The 22856-nt window shown below is 40.2% G+C and overlaps 3 protein-coding genes across 6 annotated transcripts; 1 reads left to right on the top strand and 2 right to left on the bottom strand.

Moving 5' to 3' along the window:
• Positions 1-1190: 1190 nt before the first annotated feature.
• pcyox1 (prenylcysteine oxidase 1) lies at positions 1191-10092 on the bottom strand. 2 transcript variants are annotated; one of them, XM_025908663.1, is made up of 8 exons: positions 9845-10092; positions 7563-7707; positions 5731-5937; positions 5475-5649; positions 5177-5388; positions 4934-5086; positions 4156-4829; positions 1191-2229 (listed from the first exon to the last, which is right to left on the bottom strand). In XM_025908663.1, the coding sequence occupies exons 2-7, from the start codon at positions 7681-7683 to the stop codon at positions 4159-4161; spliced, it is 1539 nt and encodes a 512-aa protein (XP_025764448.1). In that variant the 5' UTR covers positions 7684-7707; positions 9845-10092; the 3' UTR covers positions 1191-2229; positions 4156-4158. The 2 variants fall into 2 exon arrangements, with proteins under 2 accessions (XP_025764448.1, XP_003444367.2); XM_003444319.5 differs by having other exon boundaries at positions 1191-4829; positions 9845-10091.
• A 340-nt stretch (positions 10093-10432) lies between these two features.
• fam136a (family with sequence similarity 136 member A) lies at positions 10433-12720 on the top strand. Its single transcript, XM_019361124.2, has 3 exons — positions 10433-10781; positions 10859-10999; positions 12110-12720. The coding sequence occupies exons 1-3, from the start codon at positions 10695-10697 to the stop codon at positions 12296-12298; spliced, it is 417 nt and encodes a 138-aa protein (XP_019216669.1). The 5' UTR covers positions 10433-10694; the 3' UTR covers positions 12299-12720.
• Positions 12721-12766: 46 nt separating this feature from the next.
• gmcl1 (germ cell-less, spermatogenesis associated) lies at positions 12767-22378 on the bottom strand. Of its 3 annotated transcripts, none has more exons than XM_005451298.3 (15): positions 21995-22378; positions 20602-20779; positions 20375-20498; positions 20193-20289; positions 20012-20109; positions 19802-19914; positions 18878-18943; positions 17885-17969; positions 17707-17797; positions 17165-17305; positions 16989-17058; positions 16785-16860; positions 16559-16704; positions 15229-15316; positions 12767-15147 (listed from the first exon to the last, which is right to left on the bottom strand). In XM_005451298.3, the coding sequence occupies exons 2-15, from the start codon at positions 20775-20777 to the stop codon at positions 15007-15009; spliced, it is 1512 nt and encodes a 503-aa protein (XP_005451355.1). In that variant the 5' UTR covers positions 20778-20779; positions 21995-22378; the 3' UTR covers positions 12767-15006. The 3 variants fall into 3 exon arrangements, with proteins under 3 accessions (XP_005451355.1, XP_005451356.1, XP_019216668.1); XM_005451299.2 differs by having other exon boundaries at positions 15007-15147; positions 20602-20784; XM_019361123.2 differs by lacking the exon at positions 21995-22378 and adding an exon at positions 21268-21291 and having other exon boundaries at positions 15007-15147.
• Between the last annotated feature and the right edge of the window lie 478 nt (positions 22379-22856).

The raw sequence follows: 22856 nt of genomic DNA, 5'->3' as shown, positions 1-22856 counted from the left end.
CAACAATAATTATATTTATAAATAATAATGGGAGAAAAGATTAAGCAAATACAGAGAATGATGGTTATCATATCAGAAGAAATCAAGGGAGACACAGTTTATGCTGACAGGTTGGATGGCGCTCTTTTTGTTTACCCGGTGTAGCTCACACTCTGCACGTGCTGCTGTGCTCACTCACTGCAGTTAATGAAACGGGGACAGGCAGGAGAGATCGTGTTACACGAGCATCACGTTGGAAATGCACCACACCTCTAATAGTTTTTATATGACTCACTTGTTTACGGGCGGTTAGGACATATGATTGTAGTGGCGGATGAAAGCAAAGTGCAGCCTAATCTATTCCCTGAAAAAGGGGAAGAATTTACTGCTCCTTTTACACCAGAAACCCAACAAAGTTCCTTTATTTACTCTTAGTTTCTAAAAACAGATAAAGATGACCTTTATTAGTGCATCAACAGTCTTTGACCTAAATAAGCTGCTCATTTTTAAAATGAAATAAACACTTGCTGGTGCCAGATGAGCTTGTCTGAGTATTTTAGAAACAGCTGATCTGCTGGGATTTTCCCGCATAACCATGTCTAGGGTTTACGGAGAATGGTTGGAAAAAGAGAAAATACCCAGTGAGGGTCAGAGCTCTGAGTGAAAATGCCTTGTTTATGGCAGAGATCAGATGAGAAAGACTGCTTCAAGATGATAGGAAGGAAACAATTCAAATAACAACTTGTTAAAACGAAGGTGTGCAGAAGAGCATTTTTGAATGCAGCTCACATTATACCTTAGCAATAGTAAATTGCTGCCTGGTCTGATGAGTCTCGATTTCAACTCTGACATTCAGATAGCAGGGTCAGAATTTGGCATAAATAACAAGAAAGCATGGATCCATCTTGTATTAATAGGTCAGGCTGCTGCTGGTAACATGGAAGATATTTTGTTCACTTTTAGGGTCACTTAGAAAAATCTGAGGAATGTTTCTGAATCTGAATTAAAGCAGTTCTGAAGATAAAAGGGGGTCCAACTCAGTACAAGCAACATCTAGCTAATAAAGTGACATGACATGTTGACTTTGTACTTTTTTCAACTTAAATTTAAATAATAACCAACTCATTGCCACAGGTTTTTATCAGCAATATTCAGAGCACCCCAACTTTTTTTCTATTTACAAACAGATTCATTAAGAATTACTACAAACATAATTTAATTAGACTTTTATTTTGAAGCTGAAGGCTTTAGAGCAAACACACACACAAAAACAGTACCAGTCGCACTGATCACTTTACCGTCATTAGAAACACTTTAGAGAAATACAGTTTCAGTTTGAGAGTTTTCAGCACTGTTGAAATGAAAGTATAAAATTATTTTAATCAGTTAGAGTGCATAATACTAATAATATTTCAACTATTTTCAAAACAAATTTAGAAAACGCCTCTAAAAGGTTCTTAGGAAACAAATTAGCAAACTACATTTTCTTGTCCCAAAGTAGTTAAAGAACATGAAAGCGCCGTAGGCAGATACAGTATTTCTAAACAACATGACATCTTACAAATCACAGGTACAGAATCATTAAAAACACACAGGAAGAACCAAATCATCTCTTAAACTGCAACTAAAATTTAATAAACACATATGCCAATTACCCTGCTTAAGGCACAATCATAGTTTAGATTAATTCTTACACACGTTTTCTAGTGTGTAATGGGTTTAGACTGTTCAACTGTAGTCACTGTGGGACTAACAATGAGTCACAACAGACATCAGTGTGATTTACTACAAAGAAAGTGTCTTGGTGGCACATTTGCTGCTGACAGCTGCTAGTACCCACTAAAAAACATACAGTAGTCTGCTGAGGAGGTAGAAAGACTGGAAATCTATCTGAGGACATACAAACAGATCAGCAAAGGGACATCAGCATATTAGTAAACACCACATGCAAGAATTTGGCTAAAGGGAAATGACAAGCTGACTTATTTCTCTGTACATTACACAGAACAGGAGCAACACACTAAAGAAAATGACAGAGAAACACTTGTGTGTCTGGCCTGCAGTGCAGCATGTTTCACAGCGATTGCACAATTCAGCACAGTGCAGTTTTGTTTCAACATTTAATGTGATTTGTGTTGCGTTGCTGGTGATGCCTGTAGCTTGTGATGCAGTTGATCTTTCTCCCTTTCCCTTCCCCACCCCCCGCATCACTGATGAGAACAGTGTACTGCCCAAGTTAACTTCTGTGATCTGGGAAAGCATCGCATTAAAAAAAAAAAAGAAAGAAAAGTAGTCAAAACAGCCAGAAAGCATCTGAAGAAGCATTTTTAAAAGAAAAATTAAACAATTTAGAGATTTTTATTTCATATTTTGTTTATGGAAGTTATTTTCTATAATTTTGTCCTGCTTTTCTTTTCTTTGAGTATTTTCCTTTTAGTAATTTTAGCATGTGTGGAGTGTGTGCAGTTTTAGCGCCCTCTGTGGGTTAGAGATCACACTGCAGGTAGTAGTATAGTAGCTTACACTTACTTCCGTGCAATAGTGTGTTGTACGTTAGGTTAAGTGGCAATTCTAAATTGGTCTTAGGTTTGTATGTAAGCTGGCTCCCTGCATCCCTGAACTGGATATAAGTGATTAAGACCATGAATTTATTCACATTACCTAACGACAGAGTGCTTCACTTGTTTTCTGTGGCTATGCTAGCACCATATAGTTTCCTGGATTTTGCATTTCAAGGGCCACGGGTCAAACTCGAACAGCCATGTTGCATGTTGTTACCAGCCTGTGGTTGCCTGCTCACCCACTGAACTAAAGTGGCAAACCCCTAGATTTTGCTTTTTGTCCTTCTACCTGCCCCACAGAGCCACCTTTCTTCCTTTTCTGTAAACCAATTTGAAAACCAAATGAGAACTCTATGACCGCCTGTAAACGAAACATCTTTGTTATACCAGACCAACCTACAATTATCTGAAGTAGTTACATCATCCATGTGCAATAAGTGATTAAAATAATGATAGAATTGTGATGTGGGTAAACTGCTGGCTTGATTAACTCCATGTTTGTTGTCAGATTTTGTTAGACAATGTTACCTGCAACTAAAGATTATATTCAATATTTTAGAAAATTATTTCAAAATTACTTAAGAAATTGGTCTGTGCATTCATAACAAGCATGTTAGACTACTGTAATGCCACATTTGCAGGATCATCCAAATCATAAGCAGGAAAATGTTACTTTCTAGAGTCTGGAACCGCCAGTGTCCTTAAATGCATGTGGAAATTAAAACATATTAGCCCAGTACTGAAGTAACTTTGTTCCTTCAATAGATCATAATGCTCTCAGTGGTTTGGTCTCCCAGTATGTGTCTGACTTCTTCAGTGTGTATAAGTCAGACCTCTCAGGTCACCAGGGGTGGATTTTTAACTGCCCCCAGAATTAGATTCAAGAGTGCTGGGGGTGCTTCCAACCTCAGCAAGCATTCACAGCTGCCTGCTGACCTGAGGTCAACTACAACTGTGTCTACACTCAAAAACTCAAAACCTTTTTAGTCTCACAGACTTACACTTAATGACTGTGTGTCAACTTGTATTTTATTTCTTTGTAAAGTTTGTTTTGTTGGGGGGGGTTTTGCCTTAAGGCACTCTACACTTGCACTTCTTTTTATTTTTTATCTTAAACGCATCGAATTGTGTAATGAAATGTCCTTTATAAATGAAATTGCCATTGCCAATATTAATTAATTGCTACTGGTATCTCGCTATAAATGAAGGACTCTCTGTATGCATGTGTGCTTCATCTATCTTGTCCACTGTTTATCCATTGGTGTATGGCTGGGGATCGGAGCAACTGCAGTGCCAAACTTTAGAGTGTCAGAATCTTTTTTTGGGGATCCATGTATTAAATATAGCCAAAATATAAACATTAAATTTAAAAAAGACTGGCATAATCAAATGCTCCATTTGTCCACACACAGGTATAAAATTTTTCAATAATGTAAGACAAATATTTACCAAACTAGAAAAGCTGAAACCACTGATCAACTAAAGTTGCGGCTCTAGTGTCACCATGCTCCCACAGATCAGCATTTCCTCTGGTGACTATGTTATCTAACATATAAAAATGGGCTCGACTGATCTTATTTTATTGCTTCTGATTCTACTCTCAAGTAGTTCTCACTTTTCAGAGCTCTCCTCTCAGGCGCGTGTGCAGGTCTTCCTGATCGATCTTGCCGGTTTCTTCGTGCCAGCGGTGGTGTGCCAGCAGGGCCACGTTCCTGGCAGCGATGGCGCTCATCTCCATGGCACTCGCTGCCCACTCCACAGCGTTGAGGTAGTACAGCCGGTGGTGCAGGATGAAAGGAGGGGTCTGGCGGTGCGGCGGATGGTACGCGGGGTATGCCAGCCATTTGGTCTCAGACACCGAATCATAGGAGAGGAACATGTTCTCCAGCTGCTCCTGGGACAGCGGCTTTTTGGAGAACACCTTCCAGACATTAGCTTGGCTAGCAGGGGGGCGCTTGTAACCTTTGGGGATGTGCACAGGATCCAGAGAGCTCAGGCTGTTGATGATGGAACCGTTTGAGTCTGTGGTGAGGACATCAGACACGGTGAACTCTGAGGCAGCTTCTGTGGTCCCCAGGTAAGACATGTTGAGCAAGCCGTGGACAAGAGTGGCGACCGTCTGGTGGTAGCGCCCGGGGTAGTGAGAAGGGATTGGAGGGGAAAAGCCTGAAAATGTGATGTCAGATTTCCCTTGGTGAAGAGGCGTTGCTACTATCACGATATCATAAAGGGAATGTGCAGCTCCTGATTGGTCAACATAGTTAATCTCGTATAAACTGACAGGGGTGCCTGAAAGTGGGACACGAAGGGATATCAGGATGAAATATGGAGAATCAAGAAAGTGAAAGAGAAAAAGGCCGGATCTATATGACAGGAAGGAATGTTAACGGTACCTCTCTTAGACGGTCGAACTTTCACTGAAATGGAGGTGACTTTAGCAGGGATGAGCTCACTTTTGCTGTTGTAAAGAAGTCCTGAGCAAACTTTCTTATTGCCTCCATCCACTGCCCACAGGCCTGAATCTGCCCCTGCTAATGACACCGCCCCTAAAAACAAGACATGCCCACTCCATTTCATCAACCAACAACCAAAAAAAACAGTGAGATCTGTGCTAAATCACAGGTTTTGTAACATACCCACAAAGCCATTGATGCGGACACTCTGCCCATAGTTGACACGAGTGATCGGTGCAACAATGTCATTGATGAAGACCTGAGTAAATCCTTCTCCCATCATGGCTTCCTCCAGGGTCTGATTCATCAGAGTGAGGAAACTATCACCTCCCATGGCATGCAACAGCCTCTCTACGGTGGAGAATGAGTAGCCATACTGCTGGTACTGGTAGATTCTGTTCAGAAAAGGATTTAAAGATAATTAGGGCAACCTAACAGCAGTGAAATTTAGAAGCCACCAAAAAGAAACCAGCATCCTCACCTCATAAATTTATCCAGAACACTCTCCACCCACATCTGCATTCGAAGAAAGTTCAACCCGTATCGCCAGAGCATGCGGAAGAAATTTACTATGAACCAGTCGCTCTCTTCGAACACGATGTGCTTTCCATCAAAGATCGCCATTTTAGAGGGGACGTCTTTTCTCTGAGGAATACCTGTGAAAACATAAAACATAAAGCTACAATTTACGCACTTCTTATCTTTAATCCACACAGTTTAGGGGATGTTAAATTTACCCAATTTATCAACAAAGTGCTTCATATGTAGGTTCAGAGGATGGATCACTGAGCCTCCCGTCTCGTATTCATAATCTCCGATCTTCACCGTCGCAAGTCGCCCGCCAACACTGCCATCTTCGAACACGTCGATCTTGACCCCAGGTCCAAACTCTTGCCTCAGGTAATATGCTGTCGCTGCGCCGCCAATTCCTGCTCCAACCACAGCTTTAAAAGAACAGTGACAGGAACGTGAGCTAACATGAATTAACCTGCACATCTTTCAGATTGAGGGCTAGAGCACAATCAGAAAGTTTATTCCTCCTCCCGTTCTACCAGCGATGGAAGAGATGAGAAGTACAACAGCTAAAAAGAGTGGAGTTGGATAATCCACGTTCTGACTGTCTGTAGTGGAAAAAGTGTCATAACAAATGTAGCCTGAGTACACAATGTAAGTAATAATAACTTGAAGTAAGTATAACAGCATAACTAAGTTATTCTTCAGGGTCACCTGATTCAGGCCTAACTACAAGCTTTACCAAAAAAAGAAGTTTGAAGCCTTGTCTTAAATGTAGAGAGAGGGTAGGGTGTCTGTCTTCTGTATATACACATTCAAGCCTGGCACAGTAATCTGCCCAGTACAGATGTTTTGATGTGTTCTAATTTAGCGTCATATTTCTATACATGTCGCACAAAAAGCGAAAAGCAGATTTAAAAAAAAAAAAAAATCATTAAGTGTGCAATGTATTTAACAAGAAAGTGCACGTACGCTAACACTAGTGCAGTGAATCATTATGCTGTCATCATTGAGAGTCACTTTTCAGTCTCATTCTGTTCTTCCCAAAACTGGAAGATAAAAAAATGATCTTCGGAATAGTTATTTTGTTCCATCAATGTATAGTAAAACATATTACGATTAGTCTTCTGTTGGTTAGAATGCAATGTTAAAAAACAAAAATCAACAAGTTCCAAATATGTGGAGGAGGTGGGTAAGCCTTGGGGTTAAATCTAATCCTTGAATATTTGACTTATAAATAACTATAACCTCACTGTGGCATACAGTCTATTGTAGATCAATGCATTTTTTGATTAGTAATTACAGAGAAAAAGGCAGTTTTATTATAGCTTTTTATTAACATATTCACATCCTGCTATGAACTTCTGGGATCTATCGCAAGTCTACATGAGTCACGTGACAATCCCACTTTCTGAACCCCCAATGACACGACTCTCCATTCAACAGCTCTGAACTAAATCAGAAAACCCCTTTATTTTCATGGAACGGTCATTTTCAGCCTGAAAACTTTAACGGATTTTGGCACACATCATCACTCATCAGGGAGTGAAACATGACCATGCCATGAGATTAAATTTACTTTAGATTTAGATTATATTTACTTTTTTAAATTTTATTCAAAAACAGAGTGCACTGGACTTCTTTGGTGGTTTAGCCTGTTAAAAGCAATCCTTATTATTTAAAACCCAATTAAGTTTGTCCAGTTTCACTAGAGAAATTGGAAGTGGGGGACTATGCATTAAGCTGGCTGTTGTTCGTGAACAGCAGATGAAATATGTTTGTTAAACCCCTTAAATTAAAGATGAAAGTGTGCACTTCAATCATATCTTGACTGTTTGATTAAAAAAACCCCATTGTGCAGGTACACAGGGGCAAAATTATTGTTCAGTTAGTCGTGGAACTAACTGATGATGAAACAACCAAGAAACCTGCCACAAAGATAAGTTTAAGAGGGCTGACAGAATGAAAGTACTTTTCTGTCCTCTAAAGAAGCTGAAGAGTGACAGAAAGCACGAGTCCATGTTTTATTTTTATTTTATTTTATTTTTTGCCTTACCTATCTTCTTAGGCTGTTCCTGCAGCTCTGGGGCTGAGGCGAGACTTCTCCTTCCTGTCTGCCAAAGCCCCAGGAATAGCAGCACTCTCAGTGACAGGGTTTGTAGTCTCATTGTGGGCATCTACAGCTCTGCACTAAGAAGCATCTGCAAAGGAGGGCGAAAACATGAGATACTTCAAGTGCCTATCAGCCTGGGTCAAAGGTTGCATTCAGGGCTTCAAAAATCGAACAGCAAAGGAAATAATGGCACAGCTTTTTACACAGGTGAAACTAGCATTAACACACTCACCTGACTAAACGATTTAAACCTAAAAGAGAAATTAAAGCTGCAAGCAGCGTTATGAGGGCCCTCGCACCCCATTGCGTCGAGCCAAGCCCAACACCTACAACCAGCAAGTCCAATCAAATGTCACATTGATGGAATTCATGCATTTAACCACCAGCTAAAATTTCATCTCATTCAATGATGATTATAGTCGTCCCACTAGGTGGCGCTCTAACCATTACTGAGAAATCGCATATCAAACATTTCCAAGCTCGACTCTCATCACACCTTCGAAGTTTGGGAGAGATTGAACATTGTGTTTTTGAGTGACAGCAGATTACTGCTTCTTGGCGAGTGATTGAAACTCCACGTGCCACCATGACCACCTTGTTTCCCTGAACGTAAAAAGCTTCGCAATTTAACATCACAAAGGTCTTTAGATTCCCTGCGCTGGAGATCGAGTCAATGTGATGAAATCCCTTGGAGGAGTTCGTCAAAGTACAAGGCCTTCAAAGAGGGGAAAATGTCGCCAAAATTACACTTTAAATTTAAAAATGGCTGACTTCCTTTTGGATTTGGGATATTGCTCCAAGAGACTTTTTTGTACATCTTCAAACCTCCTATAAGGTTACCAGGTTTCAGACTCATAGATAAAACACAGAGCAGGGGCTGATGTTTTGAAATTTTGTAGGGGGCGCTGTGGAGCCATTTTGCGCTATTCAAGGAAAGTGATCACATAACAAGAAAGCCTTCCTCACATTGGAGGTGTGGGCCAAATTTCAAGACTTTTTAAACTTTCCAAGCCCCTCAAAAGCCACTTCAATGGTCATGGTGAACAGCGTGGCCACCAGGGTGCGCCGTTCAGTTTAAAGTCACAATTTTCTCACTGAAGCATCATGAGGGACTGATGGTGATATTCACTTCTTTTGATGTGGCCACGATGAACCTGTGAAAATCAGTACAACAAAGTGAAAGACATGACATTTCCTGGTGCCACTAGGTGGCGCTCTTTGTATTCCTGACAATTGGCACATCAATCTGTTCAGGGCGGGTCTGACATCATCCCTGTAAAGTCTGGTTCTGATCAGACTGGATTTCATTGAGTTATACTAATTTGTTTCTTCATGGCGAGACATCAATGTTCGCCATGCTGCTGGGGTCACACCCTTTCGCGAAAACTCAGTTTTCACTGTAACCCAAGACCAACTGCTTAAGGCTTTCCTGGAGAAATTTGAGGCTGCAGATGTCAACCATAACAATACTGTACCCCAAAGTGTAAAACATGACATTTCCTGTTCCCACTAGGTGGCGCTGTCCCTGGTATCAAATATGGCAGTTGAAATATGTTCAGGGGTGGAGCCTTATCATATGTGTGCTCTTTGGTCCACGTCGGACCATGTATGACAGAATGAGAGCCAATAAGAATTTCATGGCGAGTCATCGAAATTCGCCATGGCGCCACGGCCTCACCGTTTCACGAAAACTCAAAAGCTCCGCAATTTAACACGGCCCAGGTGTGTAGTTGACACTGACCAAAGATGAAGCTTATACTACTAAATCCCAAGGAGGAGTTCGAAAAAGTTCGAGGCATGGAAATGGCAAAATTAGAGCCAAAATGTCACTTTCACTTCTAAATTGCGGACTTCCTGTTGGGTTTGCGTCAATGGGCTCACTGACTTTTTTGTTCGTCTTGGCATGATACACATGTGTGCCAAATTTCATACATGTAGCTCAAACGATGTGGTCGTAGGGCTGCATTTAACAACACATAGGTGGCGCTACAGAGCCATTTCCCAGTGCTCATATGTAAAACTATTAAAATACTAAATTTTTCACCAGACCTGGCATGTATGGAAAATTTCATGAGTTTTTGAGCATGTTAAAGCCCTCAAAAAGGCAATTCATTTCAATGAAAAATAATAATAATAATAATAATAAACAGAGCAGATACAATAGGGCCTTCGCACTCTCAGTGCTCGGGCCCTAATTACTGAGGGGTACAGGGCGCTGGACTTACAATTTCAGAAGTCAATGGTGGGGAACTACTGTTGGTCGACAAGTAGCCTTCAGGGTGTCAAGCTTCAAAACAAATGTAAAAACTCGTTTTAAAGCTCACTAAAACTTTTGTCAGACTGCTTAAATACAAGACTGAGCTATTCACAAAGGCCCCTGTAAAACCCAAACGAAAACTAACTAAACTCGTTTAACGGTTAGACCACGTCTGCCCACCCTGAACGTCGCTAATTATTAAGACACACTTCCGGGCACGGTTGCTTTGAATGTCATAATAAAAGCATCGGAAATTCGTTTCAAGCGATTAATGAGAAATGTGTGTACACACATTTCGAAACATTTTAAAGCTGCCTACTGTAGGATTTATCTTGTCTGTAATAATGACTAATAGCTAACATAATTGTTATCTATATTGTTTTCTCTGCTTTTTAGCGTCCTTGCACTACATTTATTTTGTTTTATTTTGAAAGATATATGAACAGGAAATGGGCTCAAATGTCCTTTTTTTAGGAGCTGAGCGGAAGTAGTTATTTACTTAATCACGGTAAAATAAATATAGATAAAGACGAGTTAGTTAAAAAAAAATTGTGTTTATTTAAATGTGTTGACACTTTTCAACCCCGTTCCCTAATTTTGAAGTAAAGTACTTTTTTTAAGTACGGAAGAAAATCGGAAGTGACGCAAGTACTTCTCCTCTTGAACCATGCTTGAATGGAGGTGACCTTACTTATTACCAAATTGTAAAGTAAAGAAAGTTGGGGACCCCGCAGGCAGGTGAGTCCGGTCCGGGTTTGATAATAAACTTGTGGTGAATATCTAAGCGGACCTTGAAGGTGTCTCCAGAGTGAGCAGAAATGGCAGAGGCTCATCAAGCTCGCGTGCAGAATGTGATCGAAGACATGGTCCAAAGCCTGGAGAAGGACCACATCCGTAAAATGCAGGTGGGGTGTCTGCGGGTTCTCGGTGGTGTATGCAGGTTCGAGTCTGGGTGGTAACAGGTTGTTTGTTCTCGCTGCAGGGGCGCATGTTCAGGTGCAGCGCAGAGTGCTGCGATCGCTCCACAGACAGCATGGCTCAGGTGCATCAGTGCATTGAGACGTGTCACACACCCCTGGCCAAAGCTCAGGGCCTGGTCACTTCAGAGCTGGAGAAGTTTCAGGTAAATCACCGTGCAAACACCTGTCATCACTTTGTCTGTGCCAGGTAACTAAGATTGAAAAAGTTAGAGAGGCAAGGCTGAGATGGCTTGGACATGTACAGAGGAGGGATAGTGGTCTTACTGGACAAAGGATGTTAAAGATGGAGCTGGTAGGCGGGGAGGGATAAGGGAGAAGTCAGGGGAGGTGCATGGATGTAATGAGGGAGGACATCCAGAGAGTTGTGAAAGGGAGGATGCAAGGGATAAGGAGAGATGGAAGCACGTGATCCAACATGTAACCTATATTCTGACATATGGTGTAAACATAAAATTAATATAAGTGAATATTTAACTTAAAGAATAGCTGTAGTAAATGATATCCTAGGCAAAAATAAGTGGGCATGTTTTTATATTTTTGCAGTTTCCCCATTTATTCTCCAAGTGTTACAAATCAAATGTCTGTTACGGGGTACTTGGGTGTTAACTGAGCATAAATAATGTATAGACTTGTGGTTAGTGGGTTTTGGAGTCTAGGCAAATAAAACTACACCTTTACATTGGTGGTAAAAAAGATGGCTTATTATTTTGATTTTCCTAACTGAAACTGTGTTGCTGTTTGTCTTTTCATTTGAGTCTTTTTGATATTGGTCTTTAGGTAATAGGATATAAAGCAAACCATGTTGGATCTCCAGTTTGGAACCCTTAATTGACCCCTTTGCTTAGACTTGAGCATCAATACAAGTAAATATAACTGATTTTAAAATAAAGTACAGCAGTTTAAAATGTCAGTCCCCCAAGCTATACTTGCACACCCTTTCAAAGCACCAGTCAGATAAGCTGTCCGGTGGGTTTAGGGCTCGCCTAAATCCACAATATTACTTTTTAGTCTCCTTTAAGTCTCTCAGTTGCCAGCAACTCTTCATTTTTAGTGTGGCTGAAGTTCTTCGTGACTCTGGTTGTTGTAATGTTTGGATCATGTGACCCATCACTAGTAATATTGAACTACATAAGACCTAATATTTAAAAAACATCTACAGCCGGTTAGATTTGCAGTAGACATCTGTAAAAATAAATAAATGAATAACATTTAAAAAAAAATCTAAAGTCCAATCCTTCCTGGCCCACCTTCAGGACCGTCTAACTAGATGTACGATGTCCTGCAACGATAAGGCAAAGGATCTCTTTGACTCCGGTGCCAAGGAGCCAGCTGTTCGATCACTGATGGACCGCTGCGTGGGCAGTTGTGTGGATGACCACGTTAACCTGATCCCCAGCATGACCCGGCGACTAAAAGAGAACTTGGACTCTATACGGCAGTGAGGGGCGGGATAAATGACTGCAGTCCATCCTGGGGAAAGCTCGGGGGCATGGAGTTTATTCATCTAAGGAGTGAAGGGCTGAAGGTGCAGAGGCAGAGTTCAAAGACTGTGGTTATTAATGGTAATGTGTAGAGATTTCAACTTTGAAATGAAAGTTTCTGGCCTGTTAGATCCAACTTTACCTGCAGCGAGAAAGAAGTCCAGTAATGCACAAGGAGTCTTAAGGTGTGCATTTGTTAAACACGGTTAATGTATTTAATGCAGATGTGTGTATTGCATTTCAACATGTAAAGAAAACCAACCTGTGTAATCCACGTGAAGGATTTTTTATTCTCGATGAAACTCCTTAAAATCATGATCCCTCATTTTTTCTCCTTTCTCAATTGTGAGTTTATATATCTGAATAAAAAGAACCCAAACCTCCTTTGGATGCATTACTCCAGCAACACTGAAAAAAAGTGATAGTAAATAACACAGCATATATTTTAATGACAACAGTGGAGTATACTCTTATATACACACATGGTGGTACAACAAAGGCAACACTGTCAGCTTTTCAGCCTGAGTAAATAATATAAAAGGAGCAATAAACACAATGCAGACCTGATGTAAACCACACAGATAATTTTACTACTTGAAATCTAATATGTTTATTTAGAAAACGCTTAAATTGCACACGTGTAATTATGCAGCCTATCTGGTAGAATGGAAATGAACTCATGTTTGTACAAATGACCGGAAAATGCACAGCGAATCAAACCCGAGAAGTAGTCAGCAGGTAGGAGACGACGAGTAACTGTGTGTTTGTGACCTCACAACTTAGAAGACTCTTACTTTTGGTCCTTGCGTCATATAAATGTACAGCTGGGAAACGAGTGTTCTCTAAACTCTTTCTTTCAGTGATGTGATGCTGGTTCTACCTCGGTACCTTATGAGAACCAGCCCATATTTCTACAGGGCTGAGAACCAACCATTAGTTAGCAGAAGTTGGGGGCAATTTCTCCTTATGTGGCCTGCCTCTGAGAATTTCACTTTTTTCCCCCATTACAATGACTGTGTTCAGCACTAGATTAGGCACGCTGACAACAGAGAGATAAAAGAGAACCCAGATTAGATAAAAATCTCTTTGGTGAGCTGGGCTCTTATTAGCCGTTAAACCTCTGAGTCTTAAATTCATTTATTACTGCAGAGACCAGAACAGACTCTGGAGATGAGCCAACTAAAACAAGTGATATGCCAACAGCACAGTGACCTTTGAACCTTTTGACTAAAGAGTGAAACAAACAGCAACTGATCAGGCTTCAAGTTTCTTACGTTATTGAATTGGCCATATGAAACTGATAACATGCCTATCTATCAACTGTAGTTAAAACATCACCTTGCAGCTGCAATAAAGACCTTCACTAGATACAGAGATTTCGTGATAGCACCACAGCCCGTGTCAGAGGGCAATTTTATTGGCAGTGGAGAAATTGTTTGCAAAAATACATCCATACGAATAAAAATGAAGTACAAAATAATAAATAATGGCCAAATAAAAGCTTTCACCTCCATTAGATATCAAAACCACATGAGGTAACAACAGATTTAGAAAACCGCCAAACAAATATTTCCCAAATTAATATGATAAGTATTCAAAAACAGAACTTAAATGGTACTTAAAGTATAGATGGTAGAGTGCCATACAAGAAGCAGCTGCACTGTAAAAGAGTGAGCAGGTGACTGCCTTAATACCAGTAAACACACAGTGGGGAGTGTAGCTGATAAATACTGCAGAAAGGAAATCTGGAATTTTTTTATTTTGTGAGTCTCAAAAATGAGATTATGCTGAGAGCACCAGATAGCACAAGTATTTACTGCAACCTCAGCTTTAACTGGGGAGGATTACTGAGTCTGGATCTGACTTTCTTTTTAACTTGTGATGCTGGTGGACATCGTGGATTATGAATTTTATACAAGGTGGTGGAAATGACCAACTCAGAGTGACCCATGGAAGCTACAGGGTGATAAAATCCTGCCTCTGCATTTGTCGCTTGATCTTTTCGTCAACTGTTATGACCAGCAGCCGCACATTGCATTGAGCAGGTGTGTGGCTTCTTATGCAGCAGCAACGCAAAGGTGAGTTTACTCTTGTCCTTACTTAATGCACAATTTCTCCTTCTAAGAACAGATGTGTGTTTCCTCTTAGGAAATTGTCAAAAGCTCTGAAATGTGATGGAACTACTCAGTTTCACTGTGTTTGTTTGTGCTCCCAGATGACGATGTCCTGTACACATTAAAAAAACAAAGTGTAAAATCAAGCCCTACAAAGTCTGCTTAATGAACACAAGTTCATAAGTGATAAGTCAAAGCAAACTATGAGCTTCTCCAAACACCTGGAGGTTTCCCATCTTTAAGAATGGTCCAGCATCCCGGTGCAGATGGTTAACAGCAGAGGTACAAGGTGGAGAGAAGCTTCTCTGAGAGCAAAAGGTGGTCCGATCCCTCTTGACCACTAGTATAGGGCTTCATGATACTGTAAACCCCATGTAGACATATAAACAAAATGTTTTTTCCCTAAAAACATCTCGCTGAGTTTAGAGAGCATGCAGACGGTATGTCCAGTGTCAAAATGTGTTAAATGAGGCTGTAGATTGTAGATACAAGCTTGTGTCAAGTGTCTCTGCGGTAACAGAAGAATGGCAGCAGCTAATGGCTGGTGAGCAGGCATCAAGACACACTGTGAGCAGACCTGTCTTTTTCTGAGGAGTCTGGACGGTGATCTGACTGAGGTGATGTATACAGGAAGTTACAGCACACGTAGAGGGGGAACGATAACAACCGACTGTCCAGGTTCATCACCACATACTCCTATAGAATTGAAGGAATGGAAGTATGTTACCAAGTTCACAATTTCCTTTTAGAAATGGTGACTAGTGAGTATTCACTGACCTGGTCTTTCTCTAGAGTGAGCAGCTGGTAACCTGTTGAGCGACTGCAGACCAGCTTTCCACGACTGTCAAAGGAGGCAAGACGTAACCTGGAGACAAAGATGTTTGAGGATAGGTAAAGCTTTCAAACATTTCAACAGCTTGCCACCAGGTTAGTTCGCTTTGTTGCAAAGAGGTGACATGAAGTTTAACAGCATTCACTGTCACAGGGTCAATACATTATCAGCTGAACACTATAAACTATACATCAGTTTCTATTGTAAATTTGAATACATACACAATTTAATATATAATATATTAAAGTATACATAACAAAAACATGTATAGAAGTAGACATGAGACATTCATGTCAAAGAGTAGAGTATACACCCAAAGAGTATATACACATAATAAAAATGATCATTGGACATTGACTGGACTACTGCGACACATTGATTCTGCTGCGTTGTAAATTTGCTGCTGCTTTGGATCGTCCTATGACTGAGATCATGATAAAAGCTACTTTTGAACTATATCCTAAAATCAGCTGGGCTCTTCCTTATTTTTGTTCAACTTTTAAGTCAAGCATTTGAAATGTTGGTGTAATATTTGATTATTTTCTGGGCTTTGACCTGCAAGTAAAATCTTCGTCCCTGTTTCATTAATTTAAGGAACAATTCGATAAATTGCGACATATAGTCCCCTCAGCTAAGCTGGAAATCATTACTCATGCACTTGTGACATCGTATTTATTCATATCGTGATTATTGTAATGCCCCGTTTACCGGCATGGACAAATCATCTCTTTCTCTGTCTATAAGCTTTAAAAAAAATGCTGCGGCCAAGACTATTAACACATTCTAGAAAGCAAACTCAGGACACTCCCTTTAAAAACAAACATACACTCATTCTTTTTATTTATTAAGTTAAGTTACTCTGTTGTGTTGTCTTGTTTGTGTTGTGCTGACGTGGGACAGTTTCCAATTCATTGTACTATTACAGTGACCAATGTTGATCAGTCACATGTTCACAGTCAGTACTGGCCCACTTCATCACTGTATCCTAATAAAATAACTGTAGCCAACTGAGAAGTATAGCAACTAAATCAACGATAAATGCAATAAATCAACTTTAGCAAATGCTTTATGACCAAATATTGCTTAGCTCGAGAGTGTGTTTGCACATTTATCTCAATATAATGATTGTAGTTTCTCTATTTGCATTTTTTCTATGCAATGAAATTTTATTTATATAGCACCAAATCACAACAACAGTCACCTCGAGGCATTTTTTAAGGTAAAGATTCTACAATTAAAGCGGGATTATACAGTCTGGTTGCCTGCACCACTGACCTGTATGCCAAGTGTCTTCGTGCTTGTAGACTGACAGCGCCCCCACATGGCTGACTCAGAGTATTCCTCTTGAAGACGATGAAGCGATTTGTGTAGGTCACCAGCAGGTCGAAACCAAAGTTAAAGCCCGTCCACCTCCAGCAGTACTGAGAAAAGGGGAATATCACCATGTTTTCCCTTTGTAGAAATGAATCCATAAACAAAAACTGTATGGAAACAAACTCACATCTCCATCTTTAATGAGCTTCCTGCCACACCTCATGCTGCTCTGCTCAAACTCGTCTTTGTTGGGCTCCTGAGGTCTAATAAACAGAAGTGTTTGTCATCACAACAGCATTAAAGCAATGCACGTGATCCATGTGTCGCATAAAACACCACTAAATCAGTCCAAATTCAATCTACTGACTCGTTTAAAGTTTCAGGTTCTTACCCGTTATCATTCTCAAACTCTGTCCGGAGCATGGCAAACCACTGGTTCTTATACACGGATGTCAACCAGTCTGGAACATAAAGTACATAAACACGAGAAACACATGTTAAAATAACCACACACGAAAAAAGCTGCACATTTATGATGAAATGACATCAGCCGAAGCCATAAATTACCAGGAGGCAAAATGTTGTCCCTCTCCAAGATGCGTGCAGACGCGAGGTCATTGATGATGTACTGCAGGCGCACAAAGTTGAACACTGACCGAAAAGGAACGCCGTCATCTGTGTTCAAGAAGGGTTCCTTCTCACAAAGATCTGTTGATAAAGGTTAATTAGAAAGACAGAGTGTGATTAACACAGCTAATCTAATTAGCTTTAATTTCCATTTTATTTTGAATTTATTTTTGAATTCTTGTTTTCAGTTTAGTTCACTTTGAGTTAGTTGCAGAGTGGGTCTGCTCATTTAAGTTACTTTAGTTTTCATTCGTTTAATTGTTCATTTTAGCCTTTTATTATGATATAGGGTTTATTTATAGGAGCAAGATATAAAAAGCTAAAAATTAGCATTACTGTGAAAACACTTTGTGACAGTGGCCTCAACAAACAAGCCTCATCAAGCGGCCAAATAACTAAATAACTAAAATGTTTCCTTTGGTTTGTAATTTAATTTTAGTTATAATAACCTTGGTGATTTCACCCGATGTGCATTACAGTACCTGTCCTGCGCTTGCAAAGCCAGGCATCGGCGTCAGCCAGAAGCTGCTTGATGGGGCCATCCCACAGTGGATTGAGCTGCAGAAACATCCACTGCAGAAAGAGGCGAGAATGCTTAAAATATGCATCATATTGCAGTGACTGTAACAGGAAAAATGTCTATGACTGTGCTTGTTCTACCTTTTTCAGAGCAGTGTAAACATCCATCTCCACCTGCATGACAAACAAGTCAGAGGACTGGATGAGTTGCTCCATGACCTCCACCCTGTAACAGATAGAGACAAGTTTATGTATTGTAAACAGTGAAAGGAGCCACATCATACACGCTACAATTGGAGTTTCTACCCCATGATACTGGCGCTCAAAGTTGATAACAGATTAAGATCATGCTGGACGGAAACTAGCTTTTGACTTTAGACTGTGACATTTAAATTGCTAGTATACCCTCTGATCACTTCACACACCGCTGCAACATCATCACAAAGGCATTTTTCTTTATGCTCGCCATTAAGGTGCAGGTATTCATTGGAGCAGGCCAGTTTTCCTGAATGATAGGTGTCGTCACTCAGACAATAGTGGCACATCAGCGCTGATGTAGGAAGAGAAGAAGTCGAAACCAGAAGCCAAGACATTGTCAAGTGGGGTTTTTTCCCCCATATAGTCTCATGTTTTCAAATTGTTGCAAAATCTCCCTCTTTATAATCTCTTTTGACTGTGACTTTAAAGTTCTATAGCAAAATATAACTAAAATGGCAGTAAAAACACGTCCAATTACAAAAATCAAGAGATGCACGGCTGGCAAGCGCCAGCAGATGCAACATCGCTTCAGCATTGCGCCACCTGTGACGAGGTGCATGGTGACCATAAAAGCTGGTGTGAAATTGATGGGTTTCCAGTTTTCAAACAGAGCTTAGATGTGTTTTTCATGTGGATATCACCTGTTCTTGGTAATGAGGGCTAAAAAATGCCAGAAAAAAAAAAAAGAGTAAAATCTGGCACTAAGATTAAGTAATTTATATCTAAGTAATCAGAGTCTGAAACGGGTACAATTTGTATAGTATGAAGGTAAATTTACCTTCATACTATACAAATATAGTTTCCATAAACAAAATCTAACTCTGTTAGTTCATGAACAGAGAAGCTACACTGAAAGTCAGAACAAGTCAAACACACCCAAGTTCTTTCATCAGGTCGACATTTTGGTGGGTCATCAGGTTGTTTAGAAGCCACTCGAGACATCTGCAGAAAGAGACACACAAACACACACATATATATACATATGTATATGTAAGCATTTCCACACATGTACACACTTTTATGAGGGGCCGTACAAGCCAAAATTCATTCTTTCACTCTCACACACATACATTCTTCTTTCACACACATATACTTTCACTCTCACATACATGGCGTTATTTTTGTGCCACTATTCTGAGCACACATAAAAAAAAAAGTTGAGCCCGTCCCATCTCGATCAAGTGACGAGGACAACGATGTGACCGTTTCAGGAGATGATAAAATATTTCTTAACACCCCGATAGTTTGCTGAAGAACTCGAGTCTCTTCTCCCCCCTCCATGCTGTCAGACACTTCAAAGTGACCCGCGCGTGCTTCTCAGCCAATCACAGCGGTACAGACACCCAGCCTTCCGTTTCCATTAAACTCCTTCCGTTTCCACTATACTCTTTTCATTCACATACATTATTCTCTTGCATACATATATTTTCTTCAGACATGTATGCATTCTCTTCTTACATACATATATTATTTGTGAGATTAAATGCATACTGAATGCATGTAAATGAGAGCAAAATGTAGGAATGCATAAATGAAAATGCATGTATGTTAGAGTGAAAATTTGTAAATATGTACATTAAAATACATGTATAAGAGAGCACAATATTGCAATGTGTGTGTGTGTTAAATATGTGTAAACATGAGAATAAAAATATATAAATATAAAAATTAAAATAAAACTATATGAGAGTGAAAGTATATGTGTGTGAAAGAAGAGTGAAAGAATGAATTTTGGCTTGTACGGCCCCTCATACACTTTCTTATGTGACATAAACAACCCAATTATGTCAACATTCTCACTTTTTAATGACTGAATCCAGGCCATAGATGCTAGCACAAGCATAGTAGCCACACACAGTCTTTGCACTGATGTTTTCCTTCATGGTTTCGCCACACTGCTGGATCAAATCATCCTGTGAACACAGACCATGAAATTTATTAAGATTTAGTATCATTCAAAATACAGATATCGGTCTCTCCTTTCAGTGACTTGTTTTTACACGTACTTACCAGCTGTAGCATACAAGCAGCAGCAAGAATACTGACGACTCTGCTGGGTTTGATCAGAACGTCATCACGGTACAGGGATCCAAACACGACTTGTAGAGCTACACAGGGACGTACAAAGCCATCAGCCAATGAGTACAAGTACAAAGCAGGCCAGTTAGCACCCGTTTTCTGTGACTCTCACCTTCAGTATCAATGTTCTGATCTGGGATCTCCAGGTTGATTTCCATCATGCTGGACTCCTTCCAGGACCCGCTGAACATGCTGGAGAAATACCCCGACTGTAAAGTGCAGGGATATGATAACTCATACAAGATAATGTAACACTGGCTGCTTTGAAGATGCCTCGGCGTGTGTTTGTTTTACCTGGCAGAGGTACACTTTGTGGAGGTTCCACTCCTGTCCTAGAGCGCAGATACGAATGTCACTGTTTTCCCCATTCAGAAACAAGGTCTGATAAATGTACTTTGATGTGCTTTTTAATTTCTTCCTGCTCGAGGAAAACAGAAAAAAACCAGAGAACAGAAAAAAACGAGAGTAAGACAAAACACAGACAACTTAAAGATATCTGATTCTGAACTGGCCGGACTTGCCTGCGAGGTGTATCGAGTATGCCATCATCCTCCTCTTGCTCACTGTCACAGTCACACTGAGCATTTCGTTTCCTCTTCTTACACTCGCAGCTATGTTTGCGGTTGGTACTTGTGCCCTCTGTGGCCTCTTCTGGTCCCTGAGAGGACAGCTGAAACCTGCTGCCCAGAATTCCCATTTCTGTGCTAAAAAGCAATCAAAAATATCAAGTCAGTTATGTATACTGTAGTTTCACAGTTCATCAGAATCAATACTTTTGGAGTGGTACTTTAGCTGCTGTATTAAGTAAATGTTTAATTGTCGTGCAAGCACATTAAATTTCGAGGCACCACAGGTTACATCCAGACAAACTGCCTGTTTTGCTCAACGGTCAAAGAAATCCACAGATATGGTACTGTGCAAAAGTCTTGAGGTGCCACCATTTCTTTATGCTTTGCTTTCAGTGAGCCAGACGACCTCTGAATTTTTAAAGTGGTCTTGAGCAATAGTTCTCCAGGCTTTACAAATGTCTTTCAAAGTTCTGTTTTTGTGAAAATTAAATGCCAGCACAGAAAAGTGCCATCAGATTTTGATCCACCATGCAATACCATCTCATAAGCTTCTGACTGGTAACAGCTTCATTTTTCAGCATGACAATGAAACACACTGCCAATGCAGTAAAAGCATACCTGGGTAGAAAAGCACACAGTGAAACACTATCAGTCATGGATCAGCTCCCCCAGAGCCCGGACCTCAACATCACAGAAGTAGTGTGGGATCATCTTTTCAAAAAACAAAATGAAAGGCAGCCAGCATCCAAAGAAGAGCTTTGAATGTCCTTCAAGAAGCCTGGAGAACTATTCCTGAAGACTAGGAGCTCAATTATATAGAAAAACGTGAATAAAATAAAGACTCTCAACAAATTAGATTATAAATATTAATAACACCATGCGAAAAGATGAGTGTAACGCAATGAGGAGCTTAAATAAAAGTAGAAACTAAAACAGGTTTTGTGGCAGATAAGGAAGAAACGCTTCCCTGCATAACTTGTATAACTTGACTGACTGTTAAGTGAAATGAATACACATGCTTGAACATCATTATTTATTATGAAAGCAACAGACTAATAAACCACACCACTTTTCCTTATTCTTGTGCTACACTTGCCTTTGTAGCTTTCACCAACATTGGCCTCATGTAACTAGTTAGATATCCAGAAAAAAGCAAGTGGCACACTCCTTGGTTAACCGTAAGCCACTATCACATCTCGACCCAATTTTTGTCGTTTTATATTTTAAAACACAGGCACAAAATATTTTACAAAACAAAGCCTTGAATGAAGTTTGCTAAGAGTGTCCACAACAGAGTCTGATGCGAGTTATGTTTATCACCCAAACAACGACTTGGCTGACTCACCTGCTGATTATGACAGGGAGAAGGCTGAGAGGGAGACTTGTGACGTGTTAATGTGGACCGTAAACACCGGCTGATTATCTCAGCTCAAACGTTGACGAGCCAGTTAAGAGGCGATCCAGCCTCACAGCTAGCTTAGCTGCCACATTCACAATAGTATAAAAACAGTAACAGCGCTTATTCTGACTGGCTGCTGCTCCGTACAGGTCTCCAGACAGCGCAGCTGCCTCTGCTTCCAGTTACATTTTTCTAAATTATAGCGAAAGTCATATAATTTAGCAGATGATGTCTAACTAAAAAGATAGCAGATGATGTCTAACTAAAAATTTCTGAGGCTGTTTTTTTTTTTGTTCTTCTTCTTCTTCGTCGTCGTCTTCTTCTTCTAAATGTTATTGGCGGTTGACAAACAACTGAATGGTGCATTACCGCCACCAACTGGTGTGGAGTGTGACTGGAACGTCGCTCAAAAAAACAAAAAACAAAAAACAAAAAAAATTCAAATCCTCCCAAGCAATTTACTCTCTTTTAAAACTGGAATAAGTCCTGATAACTGTTACTTCTAGAGTCCTTTTGCAGTAAATCAATAAGATCTAGTTTCATTTTTCTCATTCTGATTTTCTTTGTTCTCCTACAACTTCCTGTGGTTCTCATTTCTCCTGCCCTCCTTTGAATTTTATACAACCACCATCCCCTCCTTTCCTCCTCCCACAGTTTTTGCCATCTTTTCTTAATTTCTTGCCTTACAATACTCTTTATCTCTATCTGACTGAAGCTAATAGCCAGGTCAACTTCCCCATGTTTTGTGGCTTCCTTTGCAGCTCTATCTGCCATTTCATTTGCTTATACTCCATAATAAGATAAGATA

The sequence above is a fragment of the Oreochromis niloticus genome, linkage group LG7 (genome assembly GCF_001858045.2).
Source record: "Oreochromis niloticus isolate F11D_XX linkage group LG7, O_niloticus_UMD_NMBU, whole genome shotgun sequence".
Classification (NCBI taxonomy): Eukaryota; Metazoa; Chordata; class Actinopteri; order Cichliformes; family Cichlidae; genus Oreochromis; species Oreochromis niloticus.
The sequence above is the reverse complement of the archived record's forward strand: the minus strand, read 5'-3'. Positions and strand labels throughout refer to the sequence as shown.